Source organism: Ipomoea nil, unplaced genomic scaffold (assembly GCF_001879475.1).
Source record: "Ipomoea nil cultivar Tokyo-kokei standard unplaced genomic scaffold, Asagao_1.1 scaffold1576, whole genome shotgun sequence".
In the NCBI taxonomy this organism is placed as follows: Eukaryota; Viridiplantae; Streptophyta; class Magnoliopsida; order Solanales; family Convolvulaceae; genus Ipomoea; species Ipomoea nil.
In genome coordinates, this window is record NW_017618004.1 from 4810620 (window position 1) to 4832403 (window position 21784).

Below are 21784 nucleotides of genomic sequence, written 5' to 3' on the forward strand. Positions count from 1 at the left end.
GTTAAATGTTTTTATTTGATAATTATTAATTAATTTTTTTTTAATATTAGGATAAAGGACATCATTGGCAAAATACTCCAAACCGATTTAACTAAGGCCATCTCCAAGGAGACGCAAATCGTCAAATCGCCAAAAAATTTGGCGTAAAGCAACAAAAACAGGGCTCCAATAGGACGCCAAAACACCAAATAGTTTGATGTTGATGAACAGTGCCGCGCCATATATGGGTGGCACTGTTCATCTACGCCATTTTCTGGACTGCTTTTTTCTTCTTATTTTGTACCTCCTTTGCCCTTTATTTTCTTTTATAATTTCTTTTGTATCTTTTTTATTTTTATATATTTACATATTTTGTTAAATATTTAAACATGAATTGTATATTATTTTAAAAAAATTATATCATTTGAAAGATCTCATCAAGACGATTAAAACAAGACTAATATTGATTTTTTTTTTTTTGAAAACCACCGAACAAGACTTTTATTAAATCAAAAGAGCAATACAATCTGGTATGGAAGAAACCTAAAAGAACGAGACGCCCGAGCCAACGCATGAGCAGCCTTATTCACTGACCTAGCAATATACCGAATAGATACTACTTCAAAGTGTCGTTTTAACTCTCGACATTCATGAAGAATACAACCTGCAAAAGAAAAATCTTGCAATGAACCGTTTAGCAGGTTACATACCAACTGACAATCCGAATAAATAATCACTCGCTGCATATGTCTCTCCTTAGCCCAGGATAGAGCCTCCTTGACCGCCATAGCTTCTGCGAGATGGGCATTATTCAAGCATCGAAGAGGACCACCTTTCGCCGCAACATAAGAGCCATTGTTATCCAAGATGACCATTCCAAAACTAGCTTCGCTCGAGTCCTGAAAAACAGCCGCATCAACAAATATACGATGGGCTGGCATACTTGCAAATGCCACCTGTAAGTTCATGTCACCATTCACTCTAGAACCTGAGGCCGCCCCTAAGCCTTCTTGCCAAAAATTCACCAGATTATCAATCTCATGCTTAATCCTTGTAGGTTGCCAAGTTGCTTGATTCCAAACAACCTCATTCCTTCCCCTCCAAACTGACCAACAGATAGCTGCATACTTTCAACCCACTCACCAAGCCATTCGACACCCAAGTAGTAAAATCACTACCAATTGGTGGCAAACTGCATTCAACGTAGCTCGACCAAAGAGGGACAACAGCCGTGCATTCACAGAATAGATGTAATACAGTTTCTAATTCTTGGTGACAAAGAGGACAAGTAGCATCAAGCTCCACTCGCTTCCCAGTTAACGCAAATAGCGTCGGAAGCACCCCATTCATGCAACGCCACAAGAAACCTAATTAAAGTTTAATTTATTAAATTACATTAAATTACAACTATATGGTATATTAAAATAATAAAAGTATAAATATAAACTTTTAATTTATGAGAATATAAATTATTTTAGTGTAGGAATAAAATTTGGTGTAAATGAGTTGAAGATGAAAAAAATTTAGTATAAAAATATTTTGAGAATATTCTTTTCAGTGTAAAATTTAGTGCAGAATTTGGTGTTTTGGATTGAAGATGGTCTAAGAAAGTAAAATCAAATTTAGACAGTATAAGTCCAAACTAGGCTTTGACTCAAATCTGATACCCAAAGCTACTTGGGTCAAAATTTGAGATTCTAGTACTCGAATCAAATATTCAATTGTGACAATAACTTTTATTACTACTTTTTTCTAAGGGTATATAATAATATGATCAAATTTCATAGATAATGAGCTTTTATCAAAATCTTTTATCATTTAACATGATAATGATAATATGTAATTAGTTCTTTTTTTATTTGATAAATACTTTTTTTTTTTAAATGTAAGATGCTATCGATGAATTCATGGTAACTAATAATATATAAAATAGGTAAAGAGGGTATATTTAGTAATTAGTTATTAGTTGATTGTATTAGTTGTTTTGAACACTGATAAAAAAATATTTGATAAATTAGTTGTTTATAACCAGAGGTAACATGTAAATTGATTTTAAACTTTTTTCTTTTTCACTCTTCTCCAATTTTTTTTTTCCTAATTACACGTTCAAGAACCCCTCAAAAAAACTTAAATTGTTGGAGATGCTCTTACAAGAGATCTTGTTGAACATTTACATTTTCATTTTTAGTTTCTTGGCATCAATAAATCTAAGTTAATCAAATATCAAAATATAATTTTAATTTTAGAGTTAATTCCATTTTTGGTCTTAGATTTATAAGTGACAGTTCACTTTTAATCATTTTTTATTAGAACATCATAATTTGGTCCTAGTATTATTGTGGCGTGAATACGTGATTATATTTAGTCCTTAACCAACAAAATCGTTGAAATGTTGTTAAATACAAAGACATTTCAATCTTTTTTTATACAAAGTAGGTTGACCCGCTATATATTTTATATTTATTTTTATTTTTTGAAAAAATCTATAATTGAATACCGAAATGTCATTGTATTTAATAATATTTAAATTGTTTTGTTGATAAATGATCAAAAATTGTCATGCCACCATAATATTATGACCAAAAGTGGGTGTTCTAATAAAAAAGATTATCACTCTATAAATCTAGAATCAAAAATTAAATTTAATTATAAAATTAATTATCTAACCAAGATTATCACTTTATGTACTGTCAAGTACTATTTTTAGGTATATTTCATATATTAAAAAAAGGTCAAAAAAAAGGAAACAGTATTTGGCAGTTGTGCTAGGGCTAGTGGCTACATGAATGCAAAATCACAACCTCTTTTTGAACAGAAATGGTGCACATGTTCATTAGATTAGATGTCTAAAATTCCATACAATTTAGAATCTACATCAGATTCTTCTGAAATCTGAATCCCAGTAGGAATATCTTCGCAAATTCCTGATTCACTTACAAAGCTAAGAGGATGATGATCTGCTCTGTCCGTTTCGATTTCTCATCGTCCAGCATGCTTGTGTTGTGTTTATAGATTCACTCTTCCTTTTCGCAAATCATTTCACAGCATTTTGGAATTCGGATTTCCTTAAATTAGATGTTACTTTTGGATTTGATGTGCGAGAGGTTATATTCTTGAGAGATCGTTATGATAAGCAGGCGAAATTGCGCGCGCTTGTTTTCGATCGCAGTTACTTCTCGTACATTCTGCCATCATCATCCTCGCCGTCGAGGCATTTGCGGTGGTGGTAGTTTAATGGCCGCCGCTTCGTCGCCTCCGTTCGCCTCGCATCCGAAATTGGGGTTCCGCTGTTTTCCTGGTGGGAGGTCGTCCCTTGATGTGTGTGGTAGGGGTAGATACGGGAATGGATCTGCTGCTCTCGTGCTCAGGGATTGTTGCTCAGGCAACGCTTCAAATGCCGCCGGAAAATGGCCCATCGACGGCAATTTTTATTCCGCCAGTAGTAGTAGTATAAATGGGAATAACAATGGTTTGCCTAAGCCACGGGCAGTTTCTCCCTGTTTGCCTCATTTGCTTCGTGATTCAGAGGAGTTTAGGCTGGGTGATGAGGCTTCAAGCTTTTCTGATACTAACAGTAAAGCTTCCCTCCGAGGAGGAAGCTCTCTTGAATTCTCCAACCATTATTTGCCTGAAAAAATCGAAGTTGCTGTTGATGTTGATGAGGGTAATATTCACATTTTCTGTGTCCCATTTATTGTATTATTATTATTATTATTATTATTGGATTGGATGACGTGCACAGGTAAACCTGCCTAGTTGCCAGGTTTAAACCAGCTTAGATTGCCCAACTGACTGGCTCAAGAACGTCAATAGGTCACTCCCATTGGAACCATTTATTGTATTATTACTCTAATGGCTGATGACCTTTACTTCTTGCTCCTTCAAAGCTATGCCATTTGACCATTTCAGATCAACACTTAACTGATTTTGAGCTGAATTGGTTGGTGTTTGTTGACTTGTCATGGGTGGTTTTATTAAATGACTGACCATGTTATAAACTTCTTACCTAATCCATGTGATTTGGTGATATTCTATTTTCTGATTACTTTTATCCCATTCTCATAATCAATTATTTATCCTTTGGTGTGATGCAGTTCTTGGAAACTTTGTTTCAGCTCTCAATCGGTTTATTGCTGACCGCTACTCATCGCATCACTCAGTTTCTGAATATCATGTATATGAGTTTTTCAAGGTATTATGAGTAGCACTTCAACATTTTCTTTTATCTATGCCCTACTGATATCTGCGAGTTAATCATATATACTTATTTTCTCATAGAATGAAAATATAGCGAATAATACTTAATAACCATTGCCTAGGATGTTCATTGGTCATTCGGTCCTGCTAAAAATTCTCATCTGTGCTCCCCTGTCTAGAATATGTATTTGGATTTCCGTCTTTGTGAGTATTAGCCTATATATTCTTTTCAGTTGGTTCTGATGTTGTTTAGAAACAAAACCTGTCTTCACCTTCTGACCCACTCTCTTTCCTGTTACAGATATGGAATTGCTCCAGGGATGAAGGTATTGTTGCCACTAAAACAAAACCCTGCTTTTAATTTTATCATTAGAAGTTAGCATTGACTATATGGAATTGAAGACTTGAAGCAAAATATGGGGAATACTTTGTTTTTGTTTTTGTTTTTTTCTTTACTTTCAATTTCTGAACACACTCTATTGGCATTCTTCATTTTCTCAATTTTTTTAAAAATAAAAATAAAAATCTGACCTATGCATTCAAAGCTTCAGAACTCTGGAAGATGGTATCTCCATGTTAAATACGATAATAATCTTTTAACTTTTGAGAGGGAGGGAGGTTTTTTCCTCGGGTTTTCTACTGATTCAAAAACTTGTCTGTATTACAAACTATAGCTGCCTTGTTCATATATTCTTCTATCTCTCATTGTCCTAGTTACCTAGTATCTTGCATTCCCAGACATCCAGCATCTTTAAAAATTAAAAAGATAAATAAAAACCGAAAATAGATGTATTGTCAAATCTCATTTCAAGTGTAGGCTTTAGTTCTTCACATATTTCGTGCAATTGTTACTTTCTGATTTATATCCATATATGTGATTTTTTTATTTTTTATTTTTTTTTAATATCTAGACTAAGTTATCTCATACATTAATGTATATCTTTGTGGTATGATTTTGATATCTAGACTAAGTTATCTCATTCTGAATATTGGGATTATATGTCTGATAAAAAGTGGATTAATTTGTCAGTAAAAAAGTTCCTCCTTCCTTGTGACAGCTGATATTCGTGTTCATGAATTCTTCAAGACATGTTATTTCAAAAAAGGGATACATCCAATTCCAGGTGCTAAGCAAGCTCTGCAAAACTTATCCAGATTCTGCAACCTTTCAATAGTTACGTATGTACTCCATGGCTTTTTATTCATGTAATGGCTTTTTATTGTGATCTTAGTGTTTGAGTTAATAATCATTTGGTAATTTCTTCACAGGTCCCGACAAAATGCAATTAAAGATCACACAGTTAAGTGGATTGAGAACCATTATCCTGGTCTTTTTCAAAATATTCACTTTGGAAATCATTTTGCTTTAAATGGAAAGTCCATACCAAAATCAGAAATTTGCAGGTACTGAAATCAAAATTCATGGCTGTGTGTGTTGTCAGCTTGCTTAAGCCACTTTAATTCTCTGTAGTTTGGCTACGGAGAATGGTTTTCATAGATTATTGCAGACAAAAGGAACGAAAACTAGAAATGTTGTCTAACGTTATTCTCATGATGAACCAACTCTGGTAGGTCACTCGGAGCAAAAGTTTTGATCGATGATAATCCAAGATATGCCATCGAGTGTGCTGAAGTTGGAATGAAAGTTCTTCTGTTTGATTACGAAAATTCTTATCCATGGTGCAAGACAGAGTCAGTTGAAGGACACCCCCTAGTCACTAAAGTTCATAATTGGGAAGAAGTGGAGCAGCAATTAGTATCGTGGACTTTTCCCAAAATCATTGCAAAGTAGGTTCGGTAGATAATTTGATGATTCAAACGAGTTCTTACTCTTGTATTATCCTCGGTCCTGGCTCTAGGTGGAATGCTGGTGGGAGACCATTGAATCAAATCTGTGATAATAGACTTGAGTTGATTCCCTTTCCCTTCCAGGGCCAACCCTCCTCCTTTCACTTTCATTATTTTTAAGAAATGGGGCAAGGTTTAGGCTCCTGAAATCTTTACTTCAAGTAGATTGTATGACAAAGGTGGACAATAGAATCAAGCTTGTATAAAACATGGAATTTATTTGATAACTAAAATGATCATAATAAAAGCATTCGGGTTCCATCTTTCCCATTAGAATTACTTGTCTTTCCAATAGTCTCAGAGTGAAGTAAGGAATTCTGCTACCCACTATATATGATGTTAGAGCTTTGAATCTGGCTAATGGCTATCTAACATCTATAAACACTTGGATGAACATTTAGGGCTTCTCAGCTACTCGATCTTCTCTACCAACTTTAAACCATATGCCTGCAGAATATCCAGTGCTGCAAATTCTCACAGAACAAGCGTGTTAGTTACAGCATTAAGGTAATCATCAGTATATGAAGCTGGGAAGAGCAATCTAAGGTAGTAAAAGATGAGGTTGTGTTTGGGCAAACCCCAGAAATGTAAGACTAAAGTACCTGGTACATAAACCTCTGCATCAGTAGGCCTTAAAACGCCAGTTGCTTTTATCTTTTGTGTCAGTAACAACTGTGAAGTAGAGAATTCAATCTTAGTATGGTATCACAGCCATTGATTCAAATGTATGATGTGGGGGGCAACCCCAACCAAGTTGGTCAGAATGTTGACTTGATAACTACAAGGTTACAAGTTCAATTCTCAACGGGAGTGGCCTATTGGCCTTCTTAGTTTGAACTGGTCAGCTCTGGACAACCGAGGTTGGTTTACCTCCTTGTAGTCATTTTCCGGCTAGGGTTATAATTTTGAGTTTACCCAGTGTACACCTTCAGGTAGTGATTGTGAGTTTCCTTCGTCACTCACTCAAATGTATGATGTGAAAATATGAATAATTCAAAGAAAATTACCAGTGCCCCGATGGCAGCTGGAATCCCGACTGTAATAGCCATTGCGGTGGTTGTTCTTCCATCATTAGTCCTTCCAAATTCCAAAAGAGTGGCTTGATGGGTTTCAGTCTGGCCGTTTGGGAAATCTACCACCACTTCATGGTGTAAAAGCACCATGTCCTGATGGCATATTATCAAGTCAATCATACTATTAATGAATGAATGAATAATGGCAATAGATTGACAGGCTAGTATCATTAACTGACAGTTACCTTCTCTCCCTCTGTGTATGTCAACCGCTCCTCCATACGTGAGCAAGTAACATCAAATGCAGATTTGCAGGATACTGGAATTTCTATTGACTCGTGAAATCCCAGAAATCTAACAACATATTGGCTCAATCAGTAAACTCTTTTCAGCATAGAACAGTGAGAATTATATAGTATTTATTACTTTCATACTGCATAAGTACTTATGCTGTCAACTTACAGCATAGTTTTGGCTGTGTTTGCTGCTGTGTCTTCAGTTTTACAATGTCCCAGTGCCATAATCTGATCTATTATGTCTTTCTCACCAACCAATGGTGCAGACAATTTCTTACTATCAATTCTAAGGAGTTCATGCAGAAATTCTGCATATGTGGTCTTTTTTCCATGTTCAAGAACGGATATAGTTTCTGTGCTGAAAAAGCCCAGCTTTGCAAGTGTCCCCATTATTTCACCAAAACCTGCAAATCATCTTAATCTATAAGTTTTATCATTCTAGAAAGCTTGGCACACTTAATAGCTGCTTTTCCAATGCAGTCGGAAAGAGCAAATTTGCTCTCAGACAGTTAAACAAGGATATTATAGAAAGCCTAAAAGATATCATGCCTTCGTAACGAAGGGTTCCTCGAAACACTGTTGATGCTTCTTCTCCTATTCCATATAAGTCCCCATAAATTAAGGAGTTGCGGTTTGGGAGACACTCCAATGCAAATGCTGGAAAATTTGGTATGCGAATCTTTGAAGCTGAATCATAAAGATTTTGACCTGCATATTACACTGTTTAAGTATAAAGAAGCACTGCAGGACTACGTCTAGTATTAACATTAATTTTATTGGCTTGTATCAAGAGCTATTGAATTGAGCCCCATAAGAAAAAAAAAAAAATTCAAGCTAGTAAAAAGTTGAAGGCACTTTAGAAGACACACCTTCAACTTCAACAACTTCTCCTTGAAATCTGTAGGTAGCTGGATTGCGCCCAGCTCTTAATGCCCCTGCTGGACTCCAACTGGAAAATTGTTTCAGAGTAAGACAGTTAATCTGTTTGTGAATAGAGGAATAATGACATGGGATGAGACTCAGGGACAAGGGAAGGGAATGTAGGGCATGCAGTGTTCCACATTTTTTGTTATCTTGATGGACTGGCATATTCAGAAGTCAACTTCACAGCATCAAGTTCAGAAAAGAAATTACAAAGAAGCACCATAATTCAGAGGGTTAAAGCTATACCTGAACTTATAAGCTAAAGGGTTGTTTGCAGCTTCTGGGGATGGAAGACCACCGCAGTAAGAAACAAAGGACTTGATCCTTCCATTCCGTGCATGTGCTTGGTTGATCATCTTCATTGCCATCATATGATCTGAAACATAAAACAGGGAAATTTGATTACCTTGGAACAAAGGGTAAAAGACCAAAGCAAAAAGGTATTAGCAATAAAAACAACAAAAAGCTCTCATCTTCTAAATATTTAGCAACTTTTTATGAATTTTCTATCTTAATGTATTTAACTTTTTTTTTTTTAAAAGAAATGGCTGGAAGCTAATAACATGATTTGACCTTTTGGAATTCATATCTATAAGGGCACATTACCTATTCCTGGGTCCAAACCCATTTCACCAAGAATTGTAACACCAGCGCTTTTTGCATCTTCACTTAGACTTGACATAGAACCATCAACATAGCTGCTGGTGACAAGGTTCCTCTTCAGCTACATCATAACATAAACACAGCATTACTTGAGGAAATTAAAGTCTGTAACCAGCATTGAGTTACCCTTGCAAAAATGCAAACTTTTTCAGTCTGTACACTTGTTTCATTCATTCAGTGCAATGATGGCGCATTCCTTATTTAACTATATTATTTCCGACCATCATCTTCTTGACATATTGTAAGGTAGCAACTAGATGAAAAGAAGCACACTTGACTTAGCTTCCCTACTTGCAAAAGTTAGCCTCTTTTCTTTTGAAATAAACTGTTTCTTAATCTAATCCCATCTCTCAAAGAGAGTGACAGACACTTTTTACTTTGGAATACATTATGGAGCCCTAAGACCTAATGTGCAATCTACAGTAGGTAAAACAGGATCTTTAATGTGCAGAGTTCCGATAACTACTAAGAGTAATAAATACAACAGAAGATTACCTCAATGCATGCACTTGCTACAGTAGAATGGCAACTAGGAGGCAGTAGGCTGACAACTACATCTACCTGTGTAACATAAAGCTGTAAGTATCAACAAAAGAGGGAGCTCACATTCAATGTATTTTTCCTCTAGTGTAATGAAGACGCTAGCACCATTTTTTATCTTGATTTGTTATGAAATTCCTCAAAGTATACAAAAGACAGCACCTGTGAAATGTATTTGTGCAAGCTCTCACGATCTGAGATGTCAAGCTGAATTGCTTTTGCATTTGGAATACTCTCTGTAACCTGCACTTTCATATAGTGTTGGAATCTCATTGGAAGAGTGATGATGTACTATCTTCATTGATAAATGTAATAATAGTGTGAAAGAAATCATCATAGCTACAATTTTCTATATGTTGAATACCTAACCACAATTGAAAATCATGCATTAATATCAGACTACATACCCAATTTCAAGAAAATAAGTTTATCAAATGATACAAGGTGGAACTTGATATAGACTATTAACAATGCTCCCAAGTTCAGCACAACTAAATATATGACCAAACTGGAGAATTTCAAATTAATGTAAGCAGGAGAGAGTTTCTCTTCACTTCAACACAAGGGCTAAAACTGAATACAAAAAGCAAATACCTCTTTGGCATCCTTCAAGTATAAAGAAGCAACAATGACTTCAACACAGTTTTGTTCTTCAAAATCATCAGAGACGCACGATTTTAGCTGTTGTTCAGCAGAAATACCACCTAATGATGCTAAAAATTCAACAGCTGGTCTACACACCCGACCAGCACCTAAAATTAAGACTCTGTATTTCTTGTTTGCACTGCAATCCTTTTCTACACTGCTCTCAAGGACTTTCCCGACCTTAAAAGATATCATACTTTTGTCCTTGTTGCTAGATCCCAGATGTTCACTTGGATAAGCTATTGAAGTCAAAGAATCAAGTATTTTATCTAACACATCTTTATCATCTGCTCCAACCTGTAATTGAAAACCACAAATAAATAACCATGTTGCTCAGGGAACCACATAATGAAGAAACTCTGATCGCTTTCTCTTGGTGGAGAAGCAATATGAAATTCTAAAGCATATGATGAATAATGTTAAAAGCTAGAAAGGGTTCTTGTATTGTATCTAACTTCAAGTTACAAGTCTATATATAGGTCTACAAAAGTAAACAATAATAAATAAAGAAACTACTCATCTCCCCAAGGCTTTAATTACTGAGGCTTGTGAGCTGCCCATTTAATTACTAAGGCTAGTGAGCTGCCCAAGACTTTTAATATTCCAACACTCCCCCTCAAGCTGGAGCGTATAAATCAAAAGCTCCCAGCTTGCTACAAATGTATTCAATCCTAGGTCCACGGAGAGATTTGGTGAGAACATCAGCAAGTTGACCATTTGACCCAACAAATGTGGTAACAATGTCTCCGGATGCGACCTTCTCTCGTATAAAGTGGCAATCAACCTCAATATGTTTAGTCCTTTCATGGTAGACAGGATTAGACGCAATGTGGAGCGCTGCTTGATTATCACAAATTAATTTCATAGGACCATGCTTATAGAAATTGAGTTCTGTAAGAAGTTGTTTAACCCAAATTAGCTCACATATTCCAAGTGCCATTGCTCGGTATTCAGCTTCTGCGCTTGAGCGTGCAACCACATCTTGTTTCTTACTTTTCCAAGAGACAAGATTACCTCCAAATAGAATACAATATCCTGATGTTGATCTCCTATCCCAAGGACATCCAGCCCAATCTGCATCTGTATAGCCAACAATTTCTGTATGTCCATGATCTTTATAGAGCAACCCTGTACCTGGAGACCTTTTCACATATCTCAATATTCTGACGGCTGCATCCCAATGACTTTTACATGGCTCTTGCAAAAATTGGCTAACTACACTTACAGCAAAGGAGATGTCTGGTCGAGTGATAGTCAAGTACAATAGCTTGCCAACTAATCTCCGATACTTACTTGAATTGGATAGGAGCTCCCCCTGTCTTGGAAGAAGTTTGACATTTGGATCCATGGGTGTGTCAACTGGTTTGCAATTTGTCATTCCTGTTTCTTCAAGAATATCCAAAACATATTTTCGTTGAGACACATAGATACCTTGTTTGGATTAAGCAACTTCAATACCAAGAAAATATTTCAATTTTCCAAGATCCTTTGTCTCGAAATGTTGAAACAAATGTTTCTTAAGCTGATTTATTCCTTCACTATCATTCCCTGTAATGACAATATCATCAACATAAACCACAAGATATATACTTTTTCCAAGTAGATGTTTATAGAAAACAGAATGGTCAGCCTTGCTTTGAATCATGCCAAATTGTTGGATCACATCTCTAAATCTCCCAAACCAGGCACGTGGAGATTGCTTCAACCCATAGAGAGAGCGCTTAAGACGACAAACAAGATTAGCTCCTGTCTTAGCCACAAATCCAGGTGGCTGCTCCATATACACTTCCTCATTCAGATCCCCATGTAAGAAGGCATTCTTTATATCCAACTGATACAGTGGCCAGTGATGGTTGGCTGCCATTGAGAGTAAGAGGCGGATAGAAGTGATCTTGGCCACCGGTGAGAAGGTATCCGTGTAGTCAATGCCAAAAACCTGTGTGTATCCTTTAGCCACAAGTCGAGCTTTGAGTCTATCAACTTGTCCATCTGGACCAACCTTCACATTATACACCCATCTACAACCAACCACAGTTTTACCAGGAGGTAAAGGTACTAACTCCCAAGTCCCGGAAGAATGTAGTGCATTCATTTCATCAACCATTGCTTGAGTCCACCCTGGATTAGTTAATGCCTCCTTGACATTGTTTGGAACAAAAGCAGTTGACAAACTAGCAATGAAGGCACAATATGATAGAGACAGACGTTTTTGTGAAAGGAAATTATAGATAGGGTAAGGATTTCGAGTGGATCTTTTACCTACCCGACTGGCAATGGGAGAGTCTGTCGTGGTGTTTTGGGCAGCATCATTGGGTAACAATGATGTAGAACATGACTCAACTGGATGTCTATCCTCTTGGGAATCTTGACGATTGCGTCGTTGGTAGGTGTACAACAATGGTGGAATATGTCCTTCCTCTTGAATGGTTGGAGTTGGAATAGTTCTTTCAGGAATAGGTATGGTCCTTTCAGGAATAGTGGGAGATATAGGTTTTGAGAAAGTAGGAACAGGGAGAATTTCTGTGATTTCAATGGGTTCCCCTAGGAAATTAGACTCAACGGAGGTGGAAGAGAAAAAAGGTGTTGTTTCAAAAAAGGTAACATCGGAAGAGGTATAAAACCGGTGTGTTCTAGGACAGTAACACTAAAAGCCTTTTTGGAGGCGAGAATACCCAAGGAAAACACATTTTATTGCCTTGGCATCAAGTTTATCACGCCCTGGAGAAGTATTATGAACAAAGCAAGTACACCCAAAGATTCGCATTGGAAGCTTATGGAGAGGTTCCTGTGGACGTAAGATATGAAGAGGAATTTTTCCTTGCAAAACAGAGGAAGGCATACGATTTATGAGATAGCAAGAGTGAAGTATAGCATGCCCCCAAAAATTCTTAGGTACCTTGTTATGAATAAGCAAAGTACGAGTTGTTTCAACAAGATGACGAATTTTTCGTTCAGCAACTCCATTCTGTTGAGGAGTTCTAGCACATGATGATTCATGAAGTATTCCATTTGAGGAAAAGAAAGAAGTGAAAGGGTCAGAAAAATATTCTCTTGCATTATCACTGCGTAAGATTTTGAGAGATGCCCCAAATTGATTCACAATTTCATTGTAGAATTTTTGAAACACATCAAATAATTCAAAACGGTTCTTCATTAGAAAAACCCAAGTGCATCGAGAGAAATCATCAATGAAGACAACAAAATATGAGAAACCCAAAGTGGATGAAACTCGACACGGTCCCCAAACATCAGAGTGAACTAAAGAAAATGGGGTATTGGCCCTCTTATTCACTCTACTAGGATATGAAGCCCTTGAGTGCTTCCCAAGCTGACATGATTCACACTCTATGGTCTTTAAATTCGACAATCCAGGAACCAGTTGTTTTAATTTATTGAGGTCAGGATGTCCTAAACGACAATGGTTAAGAAGGGGTGAAATAGAAGCCGAGCAAGCTGTTTTGGTATTGGCAGAACATGAAAGATGGTATAGACCTCGTGATTCATATCCTACACCAATTGTCCCTTTTGTTTGACGGTTCTGAATAACCACCGAATCAGAAGAAAAGGTGACAAGGCAATTAAGTGAGTGAGTAAGTTGATTAACTGAAATCAAATTGAAATGGCAACCAGGAATGTAAAGGACATTGGATAAAGACAAAGAATGAATGGTGACTTTTCCAATTCCTATAGCTTTTCCTTTTGATCCATCACCAAATGTGACATCGGGAAGAGAATCTGAAAACTCAATATTAGAGAAAAATGAGAGATTACCAGAAATGTGATCAGTGGCTCCAGAATCAAGAATCCAAGATGAATCAGATTTTAATGCAAGAGCAGTATGAGACAAGTTGGTCCTTGCAACTTTCAGCATGCTGTTTAAACTCTCATGTTTTGCCATAGCTTTCAGAAAAATATGAAAAAATCATCATATAATCGCAGAAAAGGGACAAACTGAGTTGGAAAATTTTGTCGGAAAAGGGATGATGAACAGTCACCACTGTTCATCGGCTGTAGGTGTTTGAGAGAAATTTCAGGCCCCAAAAAAGAGGCTCTAATACCATGTTAAAAGCTAGAAAGGGTTCTTGTATTGTATCTAACTTCAAGTTACAAGTCTATATATAGGTCTACAAAAGTAAACAATAATAAATAAAGAAACTACTCATCTCCCCAAGGCTTTAATTACTGAGGCTTGTGAGCTGCCCATTTAATTACTAAGGCTAGTGAGCTGCCCAAGACTTTTAATATTCCAACAAATAACAATGCAGTGACTCTAATCAATCGGACTGAGATTTCACAATCAAGAACCCAAGAAAATGTGATTTCGAATTCCCAGATGCCCCATGAATAGATTTATGCTAGTCTGCAGTGCATCATGAAAATATTTTTCTGGATGAACCAAGCATATGCTAGAGCTTAACTTACTTCAACTTCTGAGTATGATAAAGCTTTTGAACTTTGACCCACTTGGCACTTCATCAAGTGGAAGGAGCCACCTGCCTCTTCAATGATATCCAAAGCCTCGTTAATTAAAAACTGATCAAACAAATGACCACTTAGAGAGACCTGCCAGTTTGCAAATTCTATTAGTGACGAGTGATAATAAATAGCTTATGAAAACCATATCAAGATTATGAATGAACATTGATACACCCTTTGTGTAACCCCATTGTCTAATATTTGCACAAACTCAAGGCAGAAATAATAATCAATCATGTTTTATTGGATAGGCAGGTTTTCTAGCTGAATATGGGAGTACTACACTAGTTCAGGATGGGTTGTAATGGTTCTAAGAAGCCCTATATGCTTGTCTTTCTTCAATCCTTCACCCTTTCTAGAACTAGTGATCTAAGAACAATAAGGATAACAATTAGAATAAGAATTTAAGAATAAATTAAAATTAAGAATAATACCAATGTGGTGTATCTCTTCTTATTGGATGGCCAGTGATTAAGAATCTCCGGTGAATCTCTGCCAAAGAAAGTGGTAAACATATTGATATTTGTTTGAATTGTAACTGAAAATAGACTACTTGGATAACAGTTTCTAACATCCAAAGAGATTTGATACTGACCAATACTACATTCTTGGGTCTACATACTTTAAAACAGGTTAGTATGAAACCTCAAAAACAGTTAAAAGTTTGATGAAGTCAAAGACAATTAGATAGCAGAGTATGTCATTGAAACAAAAGAAACTAAGATGGTATAAAGAACATACTCAAGATCGGACTTCCGCATTCTAGGAATGTATTCATACAAGGGAGTAAGGTTCCCAATATGAACTATACAAGCTCTCTTTAAGGGTGCAGGTAAATCATCAATATTTTTCACAGATGCTAAGCTTCGAACAAATTGTGATAAAATGTCTCCAAAGTGTTGTGAAGCCTACATAAAAGAATGCAAAAGAAATGGAAAATGAAGCAGTACTTGGTATTCTTGGTTATGGACATAAAAAAAGATCAGTTAATGCTACAAGATCATGTCACTTCACCTCCTTTGCAAACTCTGTTGGAAGAATGTCCACAGCTGAACATATTATACCATTGCCCTCCATGTCATGATGATATGTATTATTAAAGGGATCATATCTGGGATCAGTTTTCAAGAAATGATTGTGACCATCAAAAATTGAAATAAATAAATGCAATTCTAACTAAAATTGGATATATATATATATATATATATATATATATATATATATATATATATATAGGGTGACTTGAATAAAAAAAATTTGAATCATATGAAAGTCTATGATTAGATAAAAAATTCAAATAAGAGAAAAACTATAAATCTGGAAACCACAACTCTGTGTAAAAGGAATATATTTTCATTATGCACTAAAATTGACTGATTAACAAAGGAAGAAATGTGTATATGTATATAAATGGTTTTCCAAAGCTCCCAGGTAGTCAAATAAGAAGATAACTTCCAATTGGAGAATGCATAACACATACCAAAATACCAAATTATACCTGAAGAAAGGTGAATCAATAGATGTAGTTTGATTGATGAACTCAATCGAGCCTTCTATATCACAACTTATGTCAGAAATTCCAACAAGTCGACATCCATTCTTCATCAAATCTTGAAACTGCTGGGTAGTTAACAATCGAGGGTATCTTCTCTCCCAATACATACAATTTACTGGAAGAAATAGTTAGGCACATGAAACAAACATCAGGTAAAAGAGCATTTTATCTTTTTGGGAAAAAAAAAAAAAAAAGAAAAAAAAAAAAGAGAAATTTCACCAAGCACTGCAATTTGAATGTGATGCATTTAGTCACGGTAATACATAGTATGAGTTTATAAGAAAACATGGTTTACACTTTACAGAGTCAGTTATTAAATCAGTGAAGAGTAAAAAGTTGTCCAGCTGATTGCATGCATCTAAACATACAGTGTTACAATTTAGAGAATAAGACTAGACCTCCAACAAAATTAATATTACATTATGGATTAACCTATCTTGAATTCATTTATGCATTGACCTTGAACTAATTAAGTCACTGCACAATACAATGAGCGGATGAGTTGCCTTACTTTCAATCCTAAATATCTGGCTGCTTGCTTACTATTTACTTAATAATTGAAGCAATAATGGAAACTAAAATAAGCTAACAGTCCCTTAGTGTCAGTGCCTGCCCCTTGGTGTTGCTAGTACCTCCATACTGTCTAGCAATTAAGAGTTAAAAATCATATCTTTTTGAGAAGAAAAGTTAAATATCATATTATGGTAAATCAAATGAAGAGTGAAGTTGGAACTTCATAGAGGTGCAGTAGCATCCATTACTCAACCTGAACAGTCAAATGAAGTTGTTGACTGCATTTTGGTTCAACAACTATGACTCAAACCTCACAAGAGTGATCAAGTGTTCCGTATTTTCACATCTTGATCTTCCTACATTCATGCCATTGGGAAAAGCCATTTTCCACACTATTGCAGTTGCATTGATTTATAGTAAGCTAGAATATTAGGTGTTATAAAGCCCTTGACCCACTTCTAGAGAATACCTAAAACACTGATCTCTAAGCTTATAATAGACTTGATGGAAAATTGTGACTCATGCAACACAACATTGCATCCGCTTACTCTGAGCATGACACGGGAACAAATGAAAAATAAAGTCTGCAGTGCATAAGTATTAAGTTCTGGGATGCTTCCCTCTTTATGATGAGGGTTCATCACTAACCTATAACAGATGCATAAGGGGCTATTTTTTCATGGAAAACAGGTTTGTAGTGCTCTGGATGTGCATAGTAGTCAACCTGAAAGAAAATTAAATTGTAGCTTAGTATCCTTCCTTTAAGACATAAGGGAAATGCAATTATTCTCTCAGTGAGTCAGTTCCAGAAACAGCGAAGAAGTAAAAATTGTTAAATAAAAAAGCAGTACATAGAAACTACATCAAAAAAAAAAAAAAAAAAAAAAAAAAAAAAAAAACTACATCACTAGTGCTATATATTATTCTCCTAATCGTTTCTTCACATAATGAAGACCAAATAGGTTGACCTCACTCTAAGATACTATTACAAAGAAGATAAATTCTGGAAAGTGGAAACAAAGAAAATCACAGACCACTAAACCAGTATCATTGGTGTGGTTATCAGACAAAAAGAAGCCAGTTCACAAACCTTATCAAATGATTTTGAAGGATCCTTATGCTCCACCATGTCTTGACAGGTCACAACACAACCATAGACTTGAAAGACCCTCTTTGATGATGGCCTCTTTGGAGTAGGAAGATCCTTGTCCTAAACAATGAGAACTCCCATTAGTAAATGTTGAACTTAAGCTATGATAACAGTGATATAAGAAGAAAAACAAAAGCAACACATTATTTCCTAATCCCCACCAACCATATTGTTTGTTGAAGTGGATACAAATGTGGACACAGGTCAAATGAAAAGAAAAACCAGGACAGGAAAAACTCAAGAAACCAACAGTCATCCATATGATAATAATTTCTTTTTGTGACATATACTTTATAATATAAAATATAAATCTAAAAAAATTAAAATAAGATAAAATAACCTTAGCCAAGTCCATGTAGAGATTAATAACATCTTGAGCGAAGGAAGTTGCTTAATACACAAGCAAAGGGACACGGAAGTGTTGTACTTCTAATCTAATAGTAATACATGGCAGTTGAACCTAAGCTACATAAAACTATGCAGCAAAGATTATATGTTCTTGGAGTAGATATATTATGAAGGGATTTGACAATCTATCCAAGAAACAACCCTTGTTCTGCCATTACTAGAGGTGTTATAGCTCAAGGTGGTATATCTCAAGGGCTCGTTCTAAATTCATGTTTAAAAAAATCAGTCTAGCAGAATGACTTGATTACAAATTTCTAAAAGGAACATGCTAACATGTGTACTGTCATAAGGAACCAAGTCCAACATTACCGTGCCAAACAGTTCTGGAAGTTTGCTTGGATCCACATATGTATGAGGAAGGAGCTTAAAAATTTCTTGTGCGCCATGAGAAACTACAGAAAAAAAAATCAATAGTTATTCAGATGTAATTAAAATCAATTGTGTGGTCTTACATTAAATGAACGATTAGAGGATCCCATTAGATTCTAATGTACCATTTCCTGAACCAGTGAAAACAAAAACAAGAGGACAGATCCCTGAAGGAAGTCCTGTAGTGGCTATCTCTTCACCCACAGATATTACAGCAGCTTTTGCAGCAGCCAATGAGGAGTACATGTAAGATGAACCCAGTGAGAGAAAAGGTGTTGAATATCCAAGGTTAAGATACCCTGTAAATAGAAGAACCATTCAGAAAGAGATACTTCATTACTTCTCACGTGCAATTTGGACAATAGATGTAGTGATACTTACATTGTCCTAGCCCACGTAAAAAATCAATCATTCCAGCTCTACCAGCAAACTTCCCAAATGCAAGTAGCCTCTTCCCATGATCTCCAACTATAAGTTCATAATCATACAATGACGCCTTTGATGCTAAGATCTAAAAATCAGGAGCAAAGTTTTCAACAGTCAACAGAAAAAGTCCCTAGCCTACATTATCCTTCAATGAATCCAATAAGTATCAAAACCTAACCTTATCTAACAAAGGCATATTTTCCTTTTGTGCCTTGTGAGTATGGGAAAAAAATGCATAAGCCCTGTCAGGAAGAATCATATCCAACTGCAGCAAGATTAACCAATTTGTGTTAGCAATCAGAACCCATTGGCAACATAAGAAAGTCAATTATAGTAAAAAGCTCAGCACCTTGGGTTGTTTGATTCCCAATATGAGACCACACTCTGACAAGTCCTCAGATACCTCACAACCAACATCCTCATAGAGTGCATCATGATGAATGCGCTTGGTGGATGGCTGCACAACAATGCGGGCCACTCCAGTTTTACCTTTGCCACCATGCAGCAGTCGAGCACAATGTGAAGGGGTGAGAGGAACCCTCCTTTCCCACTTGTTAGTAGACTCAGCGAGGACTCCAACAATCCCATTGCCAAGCATGGTTACTACCTAACACCCGTACATTACAACATCTAATATTATTGCCTTACAAAGTGTAAATTCTGAACTAAACCCCAATGCAGAAGTAATAATCATGGATTCATGGTAAGTACAAGAGTAAACTATTTTCTATGTAGACTAGACTACTTATTTCAGATGCACTCATTCTCGATTTAATCTCGATAGAATTTTTTGTCCCTTACCGCAACGCAAAAATAAAAATAAAAATCGATTTAATCCTGATAGAATTTTTTCTGTTCCTCACCGCAGCAAAAATGAGAAGGAGAAAAAAAATTTAAAAAAAAAAAAAAACTGCGGGGACTAATTTATACGATTCTTAACCGTTGAACATATATAGACTAGTGAGACTAAGCTTGACCTTTCTTTTTACCATCAACAGACAAAGCCAAAAAAGCCACACAGTTCCATAGCGATTAGTAACCAAAAAATGTAATGAAGGAAACGAAACAGACAGATAAACACAGATTAATCAGAGACAGCTCAAAATAACACTTCTCAACCTTCTTTTCCCGGAAATAACAACAGTTATCAGTACGAAACTAGAAACAACCAACAGAGCTCTTGATCCAGAACACAGAGCGAGTGAAGATCACGTTACCTAAGGCTGGCAAAAAAGCTGCCGCCGATTCGCCGTCCGTACGTCCGTCGGGAAAGGTCGAGTGATGCAAATCAGCAAATGTGATTTACGACGACGGATGTGAAACTGAAAGTGAAACAGACAGATTGATGATTAAGCGATAAACAATTCTATAGTCCCAAGCAAACAGAGAAGTATGATTGGGGGAACGGTGACTTATAATGTACCAGCTTTTGTCTGTTTCTGTGCAGTTATTGGAGCGGGAATTTGAACTGGATTTCAGTGATCAGCTGCACCGCTGGAGATTAATACCATTATGCAACACGTGGCATTTCCATCATTTCCCTTTCTTAAAAATGCTACTCCGTATTTGTAATAAATTTTTGAAAAAAAATGACATTTGAAGTCCTTTCTTAAATTCTATGGGTAGGGGTGTTCAAACGGTTAATCTTTCAGTTAACCGAATCGTTTTAATCGATCTGAATTAATCAAATTTTTTTTTTCTTTAACCGGTAATCGAACCGAAGTTTATTCTACCAAATTCACCGAATCGAATTTTTTTTGTTAACCGATTAACCGAACTTTTTAAAGTTAATATTTAAAAATCTAAAAATAACACCTAAAATAATAAATTCAATTAAAATAAAATACATATCATAATAAATTCATAACAAAATATAAAAAACATGAATTATAAACTCCAAACATCCATAACTTCAAATTAGTATTTATATTTATATTATTATTTTTATATATATTAAAAATTTCGGTTAACCGACCTTTCGAACCGAATTAACCGTTAATCGAAGTTTTAAAATTCTTTTAACCATTAACCAAACCAAAAAAGTTCAGTTTGAAAACGGTTAACCGAACTTTGTCGGTTCAATCGGTTAACCGAAAATTATCCGAAGTTTGCACACCCCTATCTATGGGAGTATTTGGTTCATTTTATGAAAAATAAGTAATTAATTATAATTTTAAATATTTAAAATATACAATGATAGTGGTGGTGGTAATTGACTGCTCCACTGTTACAAATGAAAAATAACTTCTCAAAAAAAAGTTATTTTTTAAAAAATTTCTTCTATTTTTATTTATTGATCACACTCTTATTTTTTTATTTACTTTCGTTTTTCCCTCTAATCAAATGTTAAAATTCGAAAAATAATTTCCAAAAATCATTGTCGGAGTTTCAAAATCCACCCTAATATGGTAATGTTTAAATAAATAATTAATACTCTATAATTAGTAGCGGGGCATAGGTGATGGATTCACCAAATGAAATCATTGTCAACAGATAAATAAAAGATGTGAGAATGACGTGTCGCTTCAATCGGAACTTGATTAGATTGGATCAACATTCCACGTAATATAGGTTGGTTTTGGACTTTTGGGTAGCCTTTTGTTTAACCAACGTTGCACGTGTTGTTCACCCGTTCAACCAAAAAGCGGACGGAAAGCGGCAGGCTAAAATATTTGTACATTTCGCTTTATACAACGTACCCAAAAGTCAGGATACGAGAATCCAATTTCAGTACGTCAAGTCATGCCGATGTTGCCCTGACTCCAAGGTCAATTAGTGATAA

The 21784-nt window shown here is 35.7% G+C and overlaps 2 protein-coding genes and 1 long non-coding RNA gene across 5 annotated transcripts; 1 reads left to right on the forward strand and 2 right to left on the reverse strand.

The window, feature by feature from the left end:
* Nucleotides 1-2728: 2728 nt before the first annotated feature.
* On the forward strand, nucleotides 2729-6477 carry LOC109190603. 3 transcript variants are annotated; one of them, XM_019341124.1, is made up of 7 exons: nucleotides 2729-3643; nucleotides 4074-4171; nucleotides 4472-4502; nucleotides 5235-5355; nucleotides 5446-5580; nucleotides 5749-5917; nucleotides 6370-6477. In XM_019341124.1, exons 1-7 carry the CDS (start codon nucleotides 3106-3108, stop codon nucleotides 6373-6375), a joined length of 1098 nt encoding a protein of 365 aa, XP_019196669.1. In that variant the 5' UTR covers nucleotides 2729-3105; the 3' UTR covers nucleotides 6376-6477. The 3 variants fall into 3 exon arrangements, with proteins under 3 accessions (XP_019196669.1, XP_019196667.1, XP_019196668.1); XM_019341122.1 differs by lacking the exon at nucleotides 6370-6477 and having other exon boundaries at nucleotides 5749-6303; XM_019341123.1 differs by lacking the exon at nucleotides 6370-6477 and having other exon boundaries at nucleotides 4478-4502; nucleotides 5749-6303.
* Nucleotides 4621-5226, reverse strand: LOC109190604. Its single transcript, XR_002055744.1, has 2 exons — nucleotides 4895-5226; nucleotides 4621-4745 (listed from the first exon to the last, which is right to left on the reverse strand). It is a non-coding gene; the product is annotated as an uncharacterized LOC109190604 (long non-coding RNA).
* LOC109190601 (alpha-aminoadipic semialdehyde synthase) lies at nucleotides 6232-20481 on the reverse strand. Its single transcript, XM_019341120.1, has 26 exons — nucleotides 20426-20481; nucleotides 20219-20324; nucleotides 19352-19617; nucleotides 19181-19267; nucleotides 18958-19087; nucleotides 18702-18875; nucleotides 18517-18599; nucleotides 17740-17859; nucleotides 17298-17373; nucleotides 16080-16251; nucleotides 15596-15692; nucleotides 15323-15489; nucleotides 15016-15073; nucleotides 14528-14668; nucleotides 10055-10402; nucleotides 9623-9703; nucleotides 9416-9481; nucleotides 8864-8981; nucleotides 8504-8633; nucleotides 8203-8282; nucleotides 7883-8041; nucleotides 7500-7737; nucleotides 7283-7391; nucleotides 7032-7190; nucleotides 6627-6696; nucleotides 6232-6488 (listed from the first exon to the last, which is right to left on the reverse strand). Exons 3-26 carry the CDS (start codon nucleotides 19598-19600, stop codon nucleotides 6436-6438), a joined length of 3165 nt encoding a protein of 1054 aa, XP_019196665.1. The 5' UTR covers nucleotides 19601-19617; nucleotides 20219-20324; nucleotides 20426-20481; the 3' UTR covers nucleotides 6232-6435.
* Between the last annotated feature and the right edge of the window lie 1303 nt (nucleotides 20482-21784).